Consider the following 17356-nt stretch of genomic DNA (forward strand, 5'->3'; position numbering starts at 1 on the left):
AATTCATGAGTTCAAGCCCCACGTTGGGCTCCACGATGACAGTGCAGAACCTGCTTGGGAATCTCTCTCTCCCTCTCTGTCTGCCCCTCCCCAGCTCACATTCATGCTCTCTTCTCTCTCAAAATAAATAAATAAACTTAAAATAAATTCCAATAGCATTTTCCTCAGAAACAGAACCAAAAAAAAAAATCCTAAAATTTGTATGGAGCAGTAAAAGAACCCGAATAACCAAAGCAATCTTGAGAAAAAACAAAGTTGGAGGCATCATGCTCCCTGATTTCAAATATTTTAAAGCTATAATACTTAAAACAGTATTGTGTTGGCATAAAAACAGACACACAGATCAGTGGAACAGAATAAAGAGCACAGAATTAACCCCACACATATATGGTCAATTAGTTTATGACTAAGGAGCCAATATACCATGGGGAAAGGATAAGCTCTTCAAGAAATGGTGCTAGGAAAATTGTACAGCCACATGCAAAAGAATGAAATGGGATCACTATCTTATACCATACACAAAAATTAACTCAGAATGAATTAAAGCCTTGAATGTAAGACCTGAAACTATACAGCTCCTAGAAGAAAACATAGGCAGTAAGCTTCTTGAGATAAGTCTCCTTGATTTTTGAGTCTGACACCAAAATCAAAAGCAACAAAAGCAAAAATAAACAAGTGGAACTATATCAAACTAAAAAGTTTCCATGCAGTAAAGGAAACCATCAACAAAATGAAAAGGCAACCTACTGAATTGGAGAAAATATATGCAAACCATATATCTGATAAGGGGCTAAGAACTCATACAACTTAATTGCAAAAAGAAACAATCCAATTAAAAAATGGGCAGAAGATTTGAATAAACATTTTTCTTTTCTTTTTAAGTTTATTCATTTATTTTGAGAGAGAGAGAGAGCATGAGTATGAGAGGGGCAGAGAGAGAGGGAGGGAAAGAATCCCAAGCAGGCTCCATGCACTTAGCATGGAGCCTGATGCAGGGCTTGATCTCACAAACCATGAGATCATGACCTAAGCCAAAATCAAGAGCCAGATGCTTAAGCGACTGAGCCACCCAGGTGCCTCTGAATAGACATTTTTCTAAAGAAGACATGCAGAGGGCCAATAGGTACATTAAAAGATGCTTTACATCATTAATCATCAGGGAAATACAAACCACAATGTGCTACTACCTCATACCTGTTAGAATGGCTATTACCAAAAAGACTAGAAATAACAAGTGTTGGTGAGGATACGTAGAAAAAGAAGCCCTCATGCACTGTTGGTAGGAATGTAAATTGATGCAGCCATTTTGGGAAACAGTATGGAGGTTCCTCAAAAAATTAAAAATAGAACTACCATATGATCCAATAAGTCTACTTGAGTATTTTTCCAGAGAAAATAAAAACACTAATTCAAAAAGATATATGCACCCCTTGTTCCTTGCAATACTATTTACAGTAACCAAGATATGGAAACAAACCTAAGTGTCCTTCAGTACATGAGTGAATAAAGAAGTTGTAGTATATATACACAATGGAATATTATTCAGCCATAAAAAGAATGAAATTTTGGCATTTGCAGCAACATGGATGGACCTCAAGGATATTATGTGAAGTGAAATAAATCAAACAGAAATACAGATACCATATGATCTCTTCTATATGTGGAATCTAAAAAAATAATTTTTTTTAACTAAACTCATAGATACAGAGAACAGATTGGTGCTTTCCAGAGGTAGATGGTAGAAATGGGTGAACTGCTTTTGTTTTGTTTTGTTTTAGTTTAAATAAATTGAATTTTTTTTTTTAATGTAAAGTTAAACACTGCAAAAAAAAAAATGTAGCAAGATGTATGTAATCTGCTCATGATTCTTTAGGTTGGTAGTTTGGCCTGTTATAACTGAGTTGTCTCATCTCTGTTCAAGTGGTATTAGCTAGTGTATCAGTTTTCTGTTGCTGCTAGTGTATGTTATCTATTGCTATATAACAAATTACCATAAACTTAACATCTTGAAACAACAGAGTGGGTCAGGAGTCCAGGCATTTGCTTAGTTGGGTCCTCTGATTCTGAGTCTTTCAGAAAGCTGAAATCAAGTTGTCATTCAGGGTTGAGGTCTCATCTGAAGGCTCAGCTAGGAAAGAATTTGCTTCTAAGCTCTCTTGTTTGTCAGCAGAATTTCAGTTCCCTAAGGACTGTTGGACTGAGAGCCTCAGTTTCTAGCTGGCTGTTGGCCAGAGGCTGCCCTCATTTCTTTATCACTTGGGCCTCTTCAACATAACAGTTTGCTTTGCCAAAGCCAGCAAGGAGAGAATCTTCTAACAAGACAGAAATTACAAAGTTATGTAACTGAATCACAGAAATAATATCTCATCACTTTTGCCACATTTTGTTGGTTAGAAGCAAATTGCTGGCCAGCCAGCTGTTCTCAGTGGGAGGGGATACAGAAATTGTGTGATTACCAAGAGGCAATTAACATTCTTAGAGGCTGCCTACCACAGTTGGGTACACTAATATGTCTAGGGCCTAAGCTGTGATAATTGAGTTTCTCTTTCATCCAGTCTGTTGCCATACTGGAGGCCCAAGCTGGTTTATATAACAGCAGCAGGTTCTAAAAGAGTAAGAGAAGATACACCTGGATGGCTCAGTTGGTTGAGCATCTGACTCTTGACTTGGGCTCAGGTCATGATCCTAGGATCGTGGGATTAAACACCCCATCGGGCTCTACACTCAGCGCGGAGCCTGCTTCAGATTCTCTCTCTTCCTCTGCCCCCTCTTCCCCATTCATGTGCTCTCTCTATCTCCTTCTAAAAGAGGAGGAGAGAGTAGAAGAAGCTACACACAAGGTCTCCTGAAGCTAAGCGTGGAATTCAGACTGTGTCATTCCATTGCACTCTGTTAAAGCTAGTTGCTAGGCTAGCTTAGATATAAAGGATGGAGAACTAGATCTTACCTCTTTTTTTCTCCTGTGAGCACTTTTTTTCCTTCACTTTTCTTTATTGTAAAATACATATAAAATTTACCATCTTTTTTTAAGTGTACAGTCCGGTGGTATTTTTAAAGAGTTTATTTATTTTTAAGTAATCTCTACCCCCAATGTGGGGCTCAAACTCATGATTCTGAGATCAAGAGTTGCAAGCTCTACAAACAGCCATCCAGGCGACCCTACGGTTTAATGGTATTAAATACATGTGTAATGTTGTGCAACCATCACCACCATCTGTGTAACTTTTTTCATCTTGTGAAACTGAAACTCTATACCCATTAAACAATAACTCCCCATTCCCCTCCCCCCCCCCAATCCCTGGAAACCACCATTATACTTTCTTTTTTTTAATGTTTATGTATTTTTGAGAGAGAGAGTGAGTGTGAGTAGGGGTGGAGGCAGAGAGAGAGACACAGAATCTGAAGCAGGCTCCAGGCTCTGAGCTGTCATGACCTGAGCCGAAGTGAGATGCTTAACTGACTGAGCCACCCAGGTGCCCATCTTTTTATTTTTAATGTTTATTTTTTATTTTTAAGAGAGAGAGCACCAGCAGGAGAGGGACAGGGGGCGGGGGTGGACAGAGGGTCTGCAGCAGGCTCCACGCTGACATTAGCAGAGAGTCCATTGCGGAGCTCAAACTTGTGAATGGTGAGATCATGACCTGAGCCAAAGTCAAACATTCAACCGACTGAGCCACCCACGTGCCCCATATCCTTTCTGTCTCTATGATTTTAACTACTTTAAGTACCATATGTAAGTGGGATCATACAGTATTTGTCCTTTTGTCACAGGCTTATTTCATAAAGTATAATGCCCTCAAGGTTCCTCCGTGTTAAGCATGAGGATTTCCTTCATTTTTAAGGCTGAATAATATTCTCTTGTATGTGTATATTACATTTTGCTTATCTATTACTCCATCAGTGGAAATTTGGGTGGTTTTCACATTTTTGCTATTGTGAATAATGCTGTTACGAATAAGGGTATGCACACTATCTCTGTGAGACCCTACTTTCAGTTCTTTTGGGTGGTCTACCCAGAAGTGGAATTGCTGAATCGTGTGGTAATTCTATTTTTTTAATGTTTTGAGGAACCGCCAAACAATTTTCCATGGTGGCTATACCATTGTACATTCTAGACCTTACCTCTTGAAGAAGTACAACAAATTTGTAACCCTTTTAACTCTACCATATACGTTTTTAGTTTTTATTTGCTAATATTTTATTTAAGATCCTTGTATTTATATAACAAATGAATGTGCCTGTAATTTTTCTGTCTCATAATGTCTTTGTCTGGTCTTGGTATCAGGATCATGCTAGCCTCATAAAACGAGTTGGAATTCCCTACTATAAATGTAATGCCTATCACAAGGGAGGTGCACAAGTTTGTTTATTAGTTGAATGAATGAATGGATAAGTAAATGACAATAGAGGAGACAGAAGTGTCAGATAAATAAAAATCAACTAGGGGCGCCTGGGTGGCTCAGTCGGTTAAGCGGCCGACTTCGGCTCAGGTAATGATCTCGCGGTCAGTGAGTTCAAGCCCCGTGTCGGGCTCTGTGCTGACAGCTCAGAGCCTGGAGCCTGTTTCAGATTCTGTGTCTCCCTCTCTCTGACCCTCCCCTGTTCATGCTCTGTCTCTCTCTGTCTCAAAAATAAATAAACGTTAAAAAATTTTATTAAAAAAAAAATCAACTAGAAAAAAAATATGACTAGTTGACAGAATTTTTTTAATGGTAATTCATAGTTTCTTTCTTAATCTGCTTGCTTAATCTTATTTTTGTAGCCTTCTTAGGATGGACATTTTGATGTTATCTTCTCTGCTCCCAAAGTAGAATTTACTTTGTTAAAGCAGAACATAAACAAGTTTCTATAATTTGTAGTGTATTCTGAGGTCCTGGTTACTATGGTAGCTTCAAGGAAGCAAATATAAGGAGGGGCCCCTGAGAGTGAAGAATGTGAGTAAAGAGCAACATAGCTGAAACATGGACTTGAAAATCACTGCTCCCAGGACATTCAATAATTTGAGGTTTTGTAGGCTGAAGGACTTGGATAGAGTAAGCACTCCAAATATATCCAAAAATAACATTTCTGTGTTTCTTTTTAAAATATTGGCTCATAATCAGACTGCTGCAAACCTTTATATTCTCAAGTTTCCATGTAATGGATGAACTGATATATGTCATATCTGCTGTGTGGCATTTGAAATTCTCTGCAAAATTTGCTTCAATTGAAATTCCCTGTAAAACTTACCCTCAAATTGGCACTATTTGCCCTTCCTTCTTTGGAATTCGCTAATCTTGGTCACTGAGAAAAATAACATATAACTTATTTTTTTTAAGTTTATTTATTTATTTATTTAAGTAATCTCTACACCCAACATGGGGCTCAAACTTACAACCCTGAGATCAAGAGTTACATGCTCTTCCAACTGAGCCAGCCAGGCACCCCAACGTAAGATTTTTTTTTTTAATTTTTTTTAACATTTATTTTTTGAGAGACTGAGAGGGACAGTGTGAGCAGGGGAGGGGCAGAGAGAGAGAGGGAGACACAGAATCTGAAGCAGGCTCCAGGCTCCGAGCTGTTAGCACAGAGCCTGATGCGGGGCTTGAACCCACAAACCCTGAAATCATGACCTGAGCCGAAGTTGGGCGCTTAACCGACTGAGCCACCCGAGCACCCCCCAGCATATGATTTTTTTTTATGATTGTTTCTCCCTATTTAGATTCAGACACTGCATGTGATAAGATGACCAGAAACCATCTCAAGGAATGAATGCTTTCAAGCACCTGAGCTAAAACACATTATACACTTGTAATACATTTGGTTCTAGGTATATAGGCAACTGCAGCCAACAGTGAATCATGTTCAGTTATTTGGTAGCTGTTGTCTGTCAGTAGGAGACAGACAAATTCACCTTTAGAAATACTATTTTTCGGGGCGCCTGGGTGGCTCAGTCAGTTAAGCGTCCGACTTTGGCTCAGGTCATGATCTTGCAGTTTGTGAGTTTGAGCCCGGTGTCGGGTTCTGTGCTGACAGCTCAGAACCTGGAGTCTGCTTTGGATTCTGTGTCTCCTTCTCTCTCTGCCCCTCCCTCACTTGTGCTCCGTCTCTCTCCATCAAAAATAAATAAAATTTTTTTTAAAATTAAAAAAAAAGGAAAAACTATTTTTCTAGAGCTCAACTTTTTTCTTCTTTCAAGAAGGTATTAAATCATTGCTTTATTATTGTGAGGATCAAATGAGAGCATGCATTTTAATTTTTTTAGCAAAACATTTTATTTAATGTTTGATTTAATAGCACTGTTATAAGAACTTTACAAATCTTAACTGATACAGTGCTCATAACAAGCCTGTGAGGTAGGCACTATTATGATACCCATTTTGCAGATGAAGCTGAAGAATAGAGAAGTTTAGTATCTTGTTTAGGACATACAGCTAGTAAGTGGGATTCATACCCAGGTAGTCAGGCCACAGAGGCTCTCTTCTTAATCATTATGCTATGCTGCCTCTATGTGAAAATGCTTTTGTAAGCTATAGGTACTCCTCAGCTTCTCAGATGTTAGTAGGAGATTTTATTAAGTGCCTAACACTGTACTAGATGTTAAAGGAGATATAAAGGAATCATAAGCTTGCCTTTGAAGAATTTATAATCTGGTTGGCCGAAAGAAATCTAACATAGAAAACAGCAATAATATGACAGCCTGTAAAATCACTGTCTACCAAAGAACCCTCCACATCTAGTAAAAATGCACCTTATTTTCTTTGAATGCTGTCTCATACAGAATAAAATCTAATGCATAATAGACATACAGTTAATGTTGATTGAATGTACATGTCTGTAAATAATATTTTTCTCATTTCCACAGTGCACAGACCTAGGGTATTCTTTGCAGAGAAAGAATTCCTTGTTATACTTTCTGTGCCATGTAGTGAGTTTATGGTTTATCCACATAGTCAGCTTTTTATTATTAATTTTTATTTATTTTTGACAAAGAAAAATTATGTGTATTTAAAGTGTACAGTGGTGTTTTGATATATGTAGACATGATTGTGAAATGATTACCACAGTCAAACTAACATATCTTTACTCCTTAACTCTGTTTTTGAGATAATTTCGCATTTACAGAATGATTACAAGACTAGTACAGAGAACTTATATATCCTTTACCCAAATTCCCCAAATGTTAACATTTGTTCTATCATTTTCTCTCTCTAATGATATATATTCAGTGTATGATATGTATACACAATGTAGTACATACACTATTACTGTTTTTCTGAGCTGTTTGAGAATAAGTTGCAGACATGATTCCCTTTGCTTTTAAATCAGTATGTATCCTGCCCCCCACCTCTCTAACATTGCTACAGTACTTTAATCTATAGACCTTATTCAAACTTCACTAGTTAACCTAATAATACCCTTTAGAACAATACAAAAATATTTTGACTACCCATGTTATAAACACTGTGATAAACACTGTGATATAACACAGTATTTAAAACATATATATATATATAACAATCCTGTATTTAGTTCCAAGAGAATTGTGAGCAGGTGCCCTGTCCCCCTGACTTAGTCATGCAGGCAGGGGCAAATGGCTTTGTTTGATTTTCTTTCTTTTGTATGATTCAGTGGAGCAGCGTGACTTCATTGGAGTGGACAGCACAGGAAAGAGGCTGCTCTTCATGGCTAATGAAGCAGACTTGGATGAAGAGCTGGTCATTAAGGGATCCATCCTGCAAAAGTAAGCCCTAGGGTTTTTCTTTCTGGCAATTCTCCTTGTCTTAAAACAAAATAAAACCACCCAGTGGATGGGAAAGAGGGAATGAAAGCGAGATTATACTGTGTGAAATTGACAAAAGTATGTGACTATTTTCCCATGAGACAGGATGAAGGCTTTTCTTCCCCACATAAGCTTAGCTTTTCCCTGTGTTTTTTTCTTGCCAAGGTAGAGTCAAATCCTGCACAGCAGCTGTGGGGAGAACAGGGAACTGGACTGTCTTTCTAACAGTGTTATAGACCTTCTTTTTCTTTTTTTTAATTGTGGTAAACACACATTTTAACCACTTTTAAGCATATGGTTTAGTAATGTTAAACATATTCACATTGTTATGAAACAGATCTCTAAAACTTTTTCATCTTGCAAATCTGAAGTTCCATATCCATTAAACAACAGCTCTTCTCTTTTTCCTGTCCCCCAGCTCCAGGTAATCACCATTTGACTTTCTGTTCCTATGAACTTGACTACTTTAGATACCTCAGATAAGTGGAATTATATAGTACTTATGTTTTGTCAGCTGGCTTATTTCACTTAGTATAATATCCTCAGGGTTCCTTCATGTTGTAAGCATGTGTCAGAATTTCCTTCTTTTTTTAAGGCTGTATAATATTCCATTGTGTGTATATGCCACATTTTTAAAATGTATTCATTTGTCCATGGACATTTGGTTTGCTTCCACCTCTTGACTATTGTGAATAATGCTGCAGTGAACATGTGTGCACATATCCCTTTGACATCCTGCTTTGAATTCTTCTGGATATACACCCAGAAGTGGGATTGCTAGATTATATGATAGTTCTAGTTTTAATTTTTAGAGAAACCTCCATACTATTTTCCATAGTGGCTGTACCATTTTACAATTGCACAAAGGTTCCAATTTCTCTACATCCTCACCAACACTTGTTATTTTCTGTTTTTTGATAGTAGCCATCGTAATGGCTACAAATAAGCAAACCAGGCACATTTTCTTTAAATAGCATTTATTGAGTGCTTACCCAGCATGGACTTTTTCATCAGAAGCCACCATACTCAGAGCTTTACTGCCTCATACCAGTACATAGGAATGTTTAAAAACTGTTTGGAGCCTGGGTTGGACTTGTCTGTAGTTTTGCCATAGCCTGCTTGTCCCAGATTGTAAATCTCTGTTATTCTCGACTAAACCCATTTTTGCTGTTAAAAAACAAAACAAAACAAACAAAAACATGTTTGGACCCTGAACAAAATGAATGTGAGAGGAGTAAATTGGGAAAGAAAAATGTCATTGATTTTGCCATCCAGGACAACAGAGGTAGGAAACATATTTCAAACTATATATTTTAATGAAAATGAAATTAAATTCTAGCTTCAGCTAGCCCAGTTAACCCAATGTATTAGAGTTCTATATTAGCGCCTTTGTTGTCTTATCTATAAAAATGTGTTTAATAATAATAGGGCTGCTATGGGGAATAAAACTGGCAGAAATTTCAACAGCGACAAAGTAGGATAATTAAATATAATAAAGTTTAAAAATTGAAGGTCAAGGAAAGAGACAAGATTCTGATGAAGAATAGAAAGGAATAAAGGTGGGTCCCAACACCCTATCACTCCTCCCCAGAAGCCATACTGATGTGTTAATGAAATCCTGCAAATTCCCACTAAAAGCTCCAAAGCTGGAAAGAACCAAACCAAGCACATTTTATCTTCTTTTTTAAGTACTTTTATCTTCTTCTGACCGAGAAGTAGCAGGAACAACTACTTGCAAGTAAATGATGAAGCAGGGAAAATGAACAATGAGGCTGACTCTTTAACAGAAATGAAAGATCAAGCATAAAAATGAATAAGTGAAGTAATATGAAGCTGGAGACTATCCCTCTTTAGGAATGGAATATAACCCTTAATTATGTGGACTGAAAGAAGAATCTTTAACAGAATCTCAGGAAAGAAAAATGTGTTTTTTTAAAGATTATTTTACTTATTTTGAGAGAGATATAGAGAACAAGGAGAGGAGGGGCAGAGAAAGAGAGCAGGAGACAGAATCCCAAGCAGACTCTGCACTACCAGCACAGAGCACAACATGGGGCTCAAACTCACGAACCATGAGATCGTGACCTGTGCCGAAGTCAAGAGTTGGACACTTTATCAACTGAACCACCCAGGCCCCCCAAGAAGAATGTTTTAACAAAGATTCTGTAGTACTTTAGCTCTGTTCCTTCTGCTCCTTCTATCCCTCTGCCTCCCATCATTCCCTGAAGCCATAGAAAAGTACACAGAATATAAAATAACCAGCACTACTGGGTATTTACCCAAAGAAACCAAAAATAGTAATTTGAAAAGATATGTGCATTCGTATGTTTATTACAGCATTATTTACAGTAGCCAAGATATGGAAGCAACCTGTCTCCATCAATGCATTGATGGATGAATGAATAAAGAAGATGTGTAATATATACAATGAAATATTACTCAGCCATAACAATGAGATCTTGCCATTTGCAACATGAGGATGGACCTAGAAGGTATTATGCTAAGTGAAATAAGTCAGAGAAAGGTAAATAACCATATATATGATTTCACTTTTTCTTTTTTTTTTTAAATCAGAAATAGGGGCACCTGGCTGGCTCAGTTGGAGCATGCAACTCTTGATCCGGAGGTTGTGAGTTTGAGCCCCACATTGAGTATAGAGATTACTTCAAAATAAAATATTTTGGGGGCGCCTGGGCAGTTCAGTCAGTTAAGTGTCCAACTTCAGCTCAGGTCATGATCTCACGGTTCATGAGTTCGAGCCCCACATCTGCTCTCAGCTCAGAGCCCGCTTCACATCCTCTGTCCCCCCTCTCGCCCCTCCCCAACTCGCATGTGCTCTCTTTCTCTCTCTCTCTCTCTCTCTCTCTCTCTCTCTCTCTCTCTCAAAAATAAACATTAAAAAAATTCTTTAATAAAATCTTTTTTTTTAATATGAAAATTAAAATAAAGGCAGAAACAGGCCCATAAATAAAGAGAACAAACTGGTGGTTGCCACAGGGAAGGGGAGTAGGGGGTGAGTACAAAGAGGTGAAGGAGAGTAGGAGGTACTGGTTTCTAATTATGGGATGAATAAGTCACAGGGATGAAAGGTTCGACATAGAGAATATAGCCAATGGTATTATAGTGTTGTATGGTGACAGATGGTAGCTACACTTGAGGTGAGCATTAACAGTATAGAGTTGTCAAATCACTGTATTGTACATATGAAACTAATGTAACGTTGTGTATCAACTATACTTCAGTAAAAAGAAAAAAAAAAAAAGGAAAAAAATAACCGCCACTCATGTGGTAGTTGGTCTCAGGTACAGGAGGATGAAAGATAAGAACTCACCCATATCATACCAAGACAAATAAATCAAGCATGAACAAGACCAAAAGAACTGGTATGTCAACTGGGCAAACATACAGCAAACAAAATAAAAGCAAGAAAAATGTTCTAAAAGAGACAAAAAAAGTATCCTGACAACATAACTCATTGCATAGAATTTCTTACAACTGTAAAACAATTCATCAAAATGTGAATTTAATAAATAAAAGTTCAGTGATGAGATGGTAAAACAAAATGAGATAAAAGAGGATATTTTAGAACTAAGAAAATAAATTGAAGACAAAATAGCAAAGGACAGAACAGATACCATTGAAAATCAAATATTGACATAAAAGAAAGGTTTGAGGTATTCAGTAATTTCAACAAAAATGATTAAAAATTATAGAGAATCTGATAGGAATAAAAGATAAAGATGACAATAAACTAATGTCTCTGAAATACAGAACTAAACATGGACCAAAAGATGTATTCAAAGATATAAGGACTTCTTGGTAAAGTAATTTTATTTGAGGATTTTAACATAAAATTAGAAGGGCTGATGACTTCTGAAGCCCCACTAAAACAGCAATACATGGATTTTAGAGAGATGTAAATTCAGAAGACTAAAGAAGATGGAAAAGGAAAGAGCAACGTCAACAATTTGGAAGCAGGAAAGCAGGACATTTTAACATACCTGAGAAAGCTGAGCTGCAAACTGATTTACCCTATGAAACTCTTTAAAGAGTCAAGATTCAACAGCACCAAATAGATCTACAAGTAAAGCTACAGGATTACTTGAAAATGTGTCCAAATTGTAGATCGATCCTCAGATTACCTCCCCCAAACCTCACAACCCTAGCAAGAGACTGGAAATTTATTCCCAGAAGAGGGTAAAATAGAAGATCTCTGGATTGGGGCACTAGGCATAAATGAGGATGGAGATATGTTGCAAAAAAATGAGTAGGAACTGTATGTCCTGAGGTCTTCAGCTTCTGTCTCCCACTTAGCTTCTAAATACTAGCAGCCAGGCTTGCACCTGTCAAGCAAGGGCATTAGAAGATTCTTCTCTATGGTAGCAGACTTTCCGAGAGGAGCCCAGAAGATGCAGACATCAGGGAATTCCCAACAGAAAACCCACTTCTTGGATCATCCTACACTGAATTTCAAAGTTGACAAAGCCCACCACGTGTTCAATGCTCACAATGAGATTTTTGTGTGTGTGCCACTCTTAAATTTAGACAAAAAGAAACAGGGATTATGAGATCTAGAGGCCAGAACAAATAAACAGGGAAAAAAGCACAATAAGTTAGCAGAAAAAAAGACCAACAGAAATCTTCAGAAATGGGGAGCCTTGGTGGCTCAGTTAGCTGAGTGTCTGACTCTTGATTTCTGCTCAGGTCGTGATCCCAAGGTTATGGACATGGAGCCTACGTGGGATTCTCTCTCTCCCATTGTTCCTCTCCCCCACTGGTGCTGCTCTCTTGCATGTGCGCGCGCTCTCTCTCTCTCTCTCTCACTCTCTCTTTCATAAATATATAGAGAGATGGATAGAGAGAGAGAGGATGCCTGACTCAGTAGGTTAAGTGTCCAACTCTTGATTTCAGCTCATGTCATGATCTTGCAGTTCATGAGTTTGAGTCCTGCATCGGGCTCTGGGCTAACAGTGCAGAGTCTGCTTGGGATTCTCTCTCTCTCTCTCTCTCTGCCCTTTCCCTGCTTGCACTCTCTCTTTCAAAATAAATAAATAAATAAACTTTTAAAAATTAAAATAAATAAACAAATTTTTTAGAGAGAAGAAAACTTCAAAAGAGATAACATTACTCAGAAAGATTTATTAATATTTGACCATCCAAGTACCACTATTCTGGGAGCTAGGAATACCGCAGTGAACAAAACACACCAAAATCCTTGCCCTCACTGAGAGATAAGAATACTGTAATCATGCCCCCAAAAACAGAATTCTGTATTAAAAAGTGAGCATTTAGTGGCACAAAAATAGAAACATAGATCAATGGAACAAAATAGCCCAGAAATAAGAACATGGTTTATATGGTCAATTAATCTATGACAGAGGAGGCAAGAATATACAATGGGCAAAAGACCGTCTCTTCAAAAACTGGTGCTAAGAAAACTGGACAGCTGCATACAAAAGAATGAAACTGGACCACTTGCTAACACCATACACAAAAATAAACTCAAAATGGATTAAAGACCTAAATATGAAACCTGAAACCATAAAATTTCTAGAAGAGAACACAGGTAGTAATTTCTCTGACATTGGCCTTAGCACCATTTTTCTATATCTGTCTTCTAAGGCAAGGGAAACAAAAGCAAAAATAAACTATTGGGACTACATTAAAATAAAAAACTTTTGCACAATGAAGGAAACTATCAACAAAACAAAAAGGCAACCCACTGAATTGGAGAAGGTATTTGCAAACAATATTACATAAGAGGTTGATATCCAAAATATATAAAGAACTTATATGACTCAATACCAAAAAAAAAAAAAAAATCTGATTTGGGGTGCCTGGGTGGCTCAGTCAGTTAAGCCTCCCATTTCAGCTGAGGTCATGATCTCATGGTTCATGTGTTCGAGCCCCACATCGGGCTCTGTGCTGATAGCTTAGAGACTGGAGCCTGCTTCAGATTCTCCCTCTCTGTCCCTCCCCCACTCGTGCTCACTCTCTCTCTCTCTGAAAAATAAAATAACACATTTATTTACATAGATAGATAGAGGAAGAGGACCCGAATAGACATTTTTCCAAGGAAGACATACAGATAGCCAACAGACACATGAAAAGATGTTCAGCATCACCAATGATCAGGAAAATGCAAATCAAAACCACAGTGAGATACCACTTCATATCTGTGAGAATGGCTAAAATAAAAAAAAGACAAGAAACAAGTGTTGGTGAGGATGTGGAGAAAAAGGAACCCTCATCCATTATTGGTGGGGATGTAAATTGGTGTAGCCATTGTGGAAAACAGTACAGAAGTTCCTCAAAAAAATTAAAAATATCATATGATCCAATAATTCCACTATTGAGTATTTATCCAAAGAAAATGAAAACACTAATTTGAAAAGATATATATACCCCTGTGTTTACTGCAGCATTGTTTATAGTAGCCAAAATATAGAAGAAACCTAGGTGTCCATCGAGAGATCAATGGATAAAGAAATTCTGTACACACACACACAGACACACACACACACACACACACACACACACACCATGGAATATTACACAGCTATAAAAAAGGCGAGATGTTGCCATTTGTGACATGAATGGACCTAGAGGGTATTATGCTAAGTGAAATAAGTCAGACTGAGAAAGACAAATACCATATGATTTCACTCACGTGTGGAATCAAAAAAACAACAAATGAATAAGCAAACAAAAAGCAGAATCAGACCTATAAATACATAGAACAAACTGATGGTTGCCAGAGAGAAGAAAAGTGAGGGAATGGGCAAAATGGATGAAAGGGAGTGGGAGATACAGGCTTCCAGTTAATGGACTGAATAAGTCACAGGAATAAAGGGCATGGCTTGGGGAATATAATCAATGATATTGTAATAGTATTCTATTGTGACAGATGGTAGCCACACTCTTGTGATGAGAATAGCATATCACATAGAGATGTTGAATCACTATATTGTGCACATGAAACTAACATAACATTGTGGTCACCTATATTCAAAATGATTTTTTCAAGGGGAACATTTAGGAGCACGTGGGTGGGTCAGTCGGTTAAGCGTCCAACTCTTGATTTCAGCTCAGGTTATGATCTCATATTTGTGAGTTCGAGCCCCACATCAGGCTCTGCGCTGACAGTGTGGCGCCCGCTTGGGATTTTCTCTCTCTGCCCTGCCCTCCCCCCAAAATAAATAAACTTAAAAAAAAAAAAAAAAGAATAAAGGGAGCATTTAGAGAACAAGATGAAAAACTCAATTTTGAAAAATGTTTCACAAAGTAGAATAAAACAACATATTGATGAAAAATAAAGAAATGGTAAGTAAATTAAAGGAGCAACCAAGAACATTTGAATATTTGGAGTTCCAGAAAGAGAAAACAGAAAATGAAGGGGAAAGATTTTATCAATGAAGTAATGTAAAAAACATTTCTCAGAATGAAAGGGGCTGGGTTTCTAGACTAAAAGGAAACAGTGTCCAGCAAAATGCATGAAAAGAAACGTACCAAGAGTGTCATTATGAAATGCTATAACACTGACATCACAGAAAAGATCCAGCAAGCTTCCAGATAGGAGGGGGGATGTCACATGTAAAGGAATTAAAACAGCTTTGAACGTTTAACAGCAGCACTAGAAACTAAAACAGAGGACAGCTTTCAAAATTCTTAAATCTGTATGTAGTCAAACTGTCAATCGGGTGTGAGAGTAGAATAAGAATTTTACAGACATTTGCTTTCCATGTATCTGTTTTCAGAAAGCTGCTAGAGAATATATAACACCAAAACCCTGGCATAAACTAAGAAAAGAGAAAGACATAGGATATAGGAAAAAGAATCCCTAGGATGATGATAAAGGGAGATTCCAGGATAACATCTGAGCCCCCAGTGTAAATGGCAACCAGACCAGATTAGAATAGGTCAGAAAGCTTTGGGAATAATTTCTTCAAGATGATCATATTTCTTCTGATGAAAATGGCAGAAGAGTTGATGTGTCTCAACATTTTGAGAGGATTTTGAGTACTTGGTGATTAGGTTGGGGTTGAATTATTGATAAATATCTGGAAAACCAAGAAATGAGAGACAATAATGCCAAGGCAAGCAAAAATATGCAGGAAAAACATTAATCATTAGTTACTGAATGTCTCAGCTGTAACTAATGTTTATATTTGCATAGTAATGTAATCACTAACTTGATCTAACCAAAATTATGATATAATTACTTTGGAATGATGAGAGGGAGGGTTAGTGTGTTGGAGACGAGGGAAGACAAGAGAGATAAACTTCCTTCTTAATAGTTAATAGCTAATACCTAAAGCTGCAGTGGTGATAACTTAAACTTTGATTATTGAACTAACCAAAATTGTAAAATTATATTGGGAAGGTAAAAGGTACAGAAGTATAGCTGTATGTTGGTAGGGGCAGAGCTGGTGATGAAAGAAACCTAAATCCTCATCTTCCATACTGGGAAGTCAACAGATGATGTCTGAAATGGGAAATGGGACACCTGGGTGGCTCAGTTAGTTAAGCTTCTGACTTGGGCTCAGGTTAGGAACTCACAGTTCATGAGTTCGAGCCCCGCGTCAGGCTCTGTGCGGACAGCTCAGAGCCTGGAGCCTGCTTCAGATTCTTTGTCTCCCTCTCTCTGTGTTCCTCCTCCACTCACAGTTTGTCTGTCTGTCTGTCTGTCTGTCTCTCTCTCTCTCTCTCTCTCAAAAATAAAGATTAAAGGGGCGCCTGGGTGGCTCAGTCGGTTAAGCGTCCGACTTCGGCTCAGGTCATGATCTCACGGTCCATGAGTTCAAGCCCCGTGTCAGGCTCTGTGCTGACGGCTCGGAGCCTGGAGCCTGTTTCAGATTTTGTGTCTCCCTCTCTCTCTGACCCTCCCCCGTTCATGCTCTGTCTCTCTCTGTCTCAAAAATAAATAAACGTTAAAAAAAAATTTTTTTTTTAAAATAGTAAAGATTAAAAAAATGTTTTTAAGAAATCTCAATATTAAAATGTTATTAGAAATACAGGTATAAATACTAAATGGATCCACTAAAAGAATTGAAAGTGGGTGCTTCTGGGGAATAGAAAATGGGGTAGGAGAAGGAATAGAGGACTGAAATTTTTCCTTGTAAGCCTTGAGAAACTGCTTACCTCTTTATGTTCATACATAATTTCAATTTTTTAATTAAAAACAAGAGAAAATATAATAAAATTTCTTGAATCAAGTAAAAATTTACAAATCTTAAGAATCTGCAAATTTAGGGTGCCTGTGTGGCTCAGTCAGTTAAGCATCTGACTCTTGATTTTGGCTCAGGTCATGATCTCACGGTTTCGTAAGTTTGAGCCCCACATTAGGCTCTGCATTGACTGCATGGAGTCTACTTGGGATTCTCCCTCTCTCTCTCTGCCCCTCTCCCTGTTTGTGCTGTCTATGTCTCTCTCAAAAAAAAAAAAAAAAAAAAATCTGCAAATTTTAAGAGTGTAGTGTGTTCTAAGATAATTTGGCCAGATGTATCCTAGTAAACCTGTTAAACTTTAGGGATAAAGAAAAAATTCTTCAAGCATCAAAGACAAAAAGCTTATCACTTACATGAGAGAAAAATT

At 37.6% G+C, this 17356-nt stretch overlaps 1 protein-coding gene across 2 annotated transcripts in view; it reads left to right on the forward strand.

Moving 5' to 3' along the window:
* The window catches only part of EIF2B3 (eukaryotic translation initiation factor 2B subunit gamma), a 122439-nt gene that overhangs the window by 42077 nt on the left and 63006 nt on the right, over positions 1-17356 (forward strand). For both annotated transcript variants that reach the window (XM_049618640.1, XM_049618641.1), the window contains exon 5: positions 7612-7723. In XM_049618640.1, coding sequence (XP_049474597.1) covers positions 7612-7723 — 112 coding nt within the window. The remainder of the gene's footprint in view (positions 1-7611; positions 7724-17356) is intronic.

The sequence above is a fragment of the Panthera uncia genome, assembly GCF_023721935.1.
Source record: "Panthera uncia isolate 11264 chromosome C1 unlocalized genomic scaffold, Puncia_PCG_1.0 HiC_scaffold_4, whole genome shotgun sequence".
Classification (NCBI taxonomy): domain Eukaryota; kingdom Metazoa; phylum Chordata; class Mammalia; order Carnivora; family Felidae; genus Panthera; species Panthera uncia.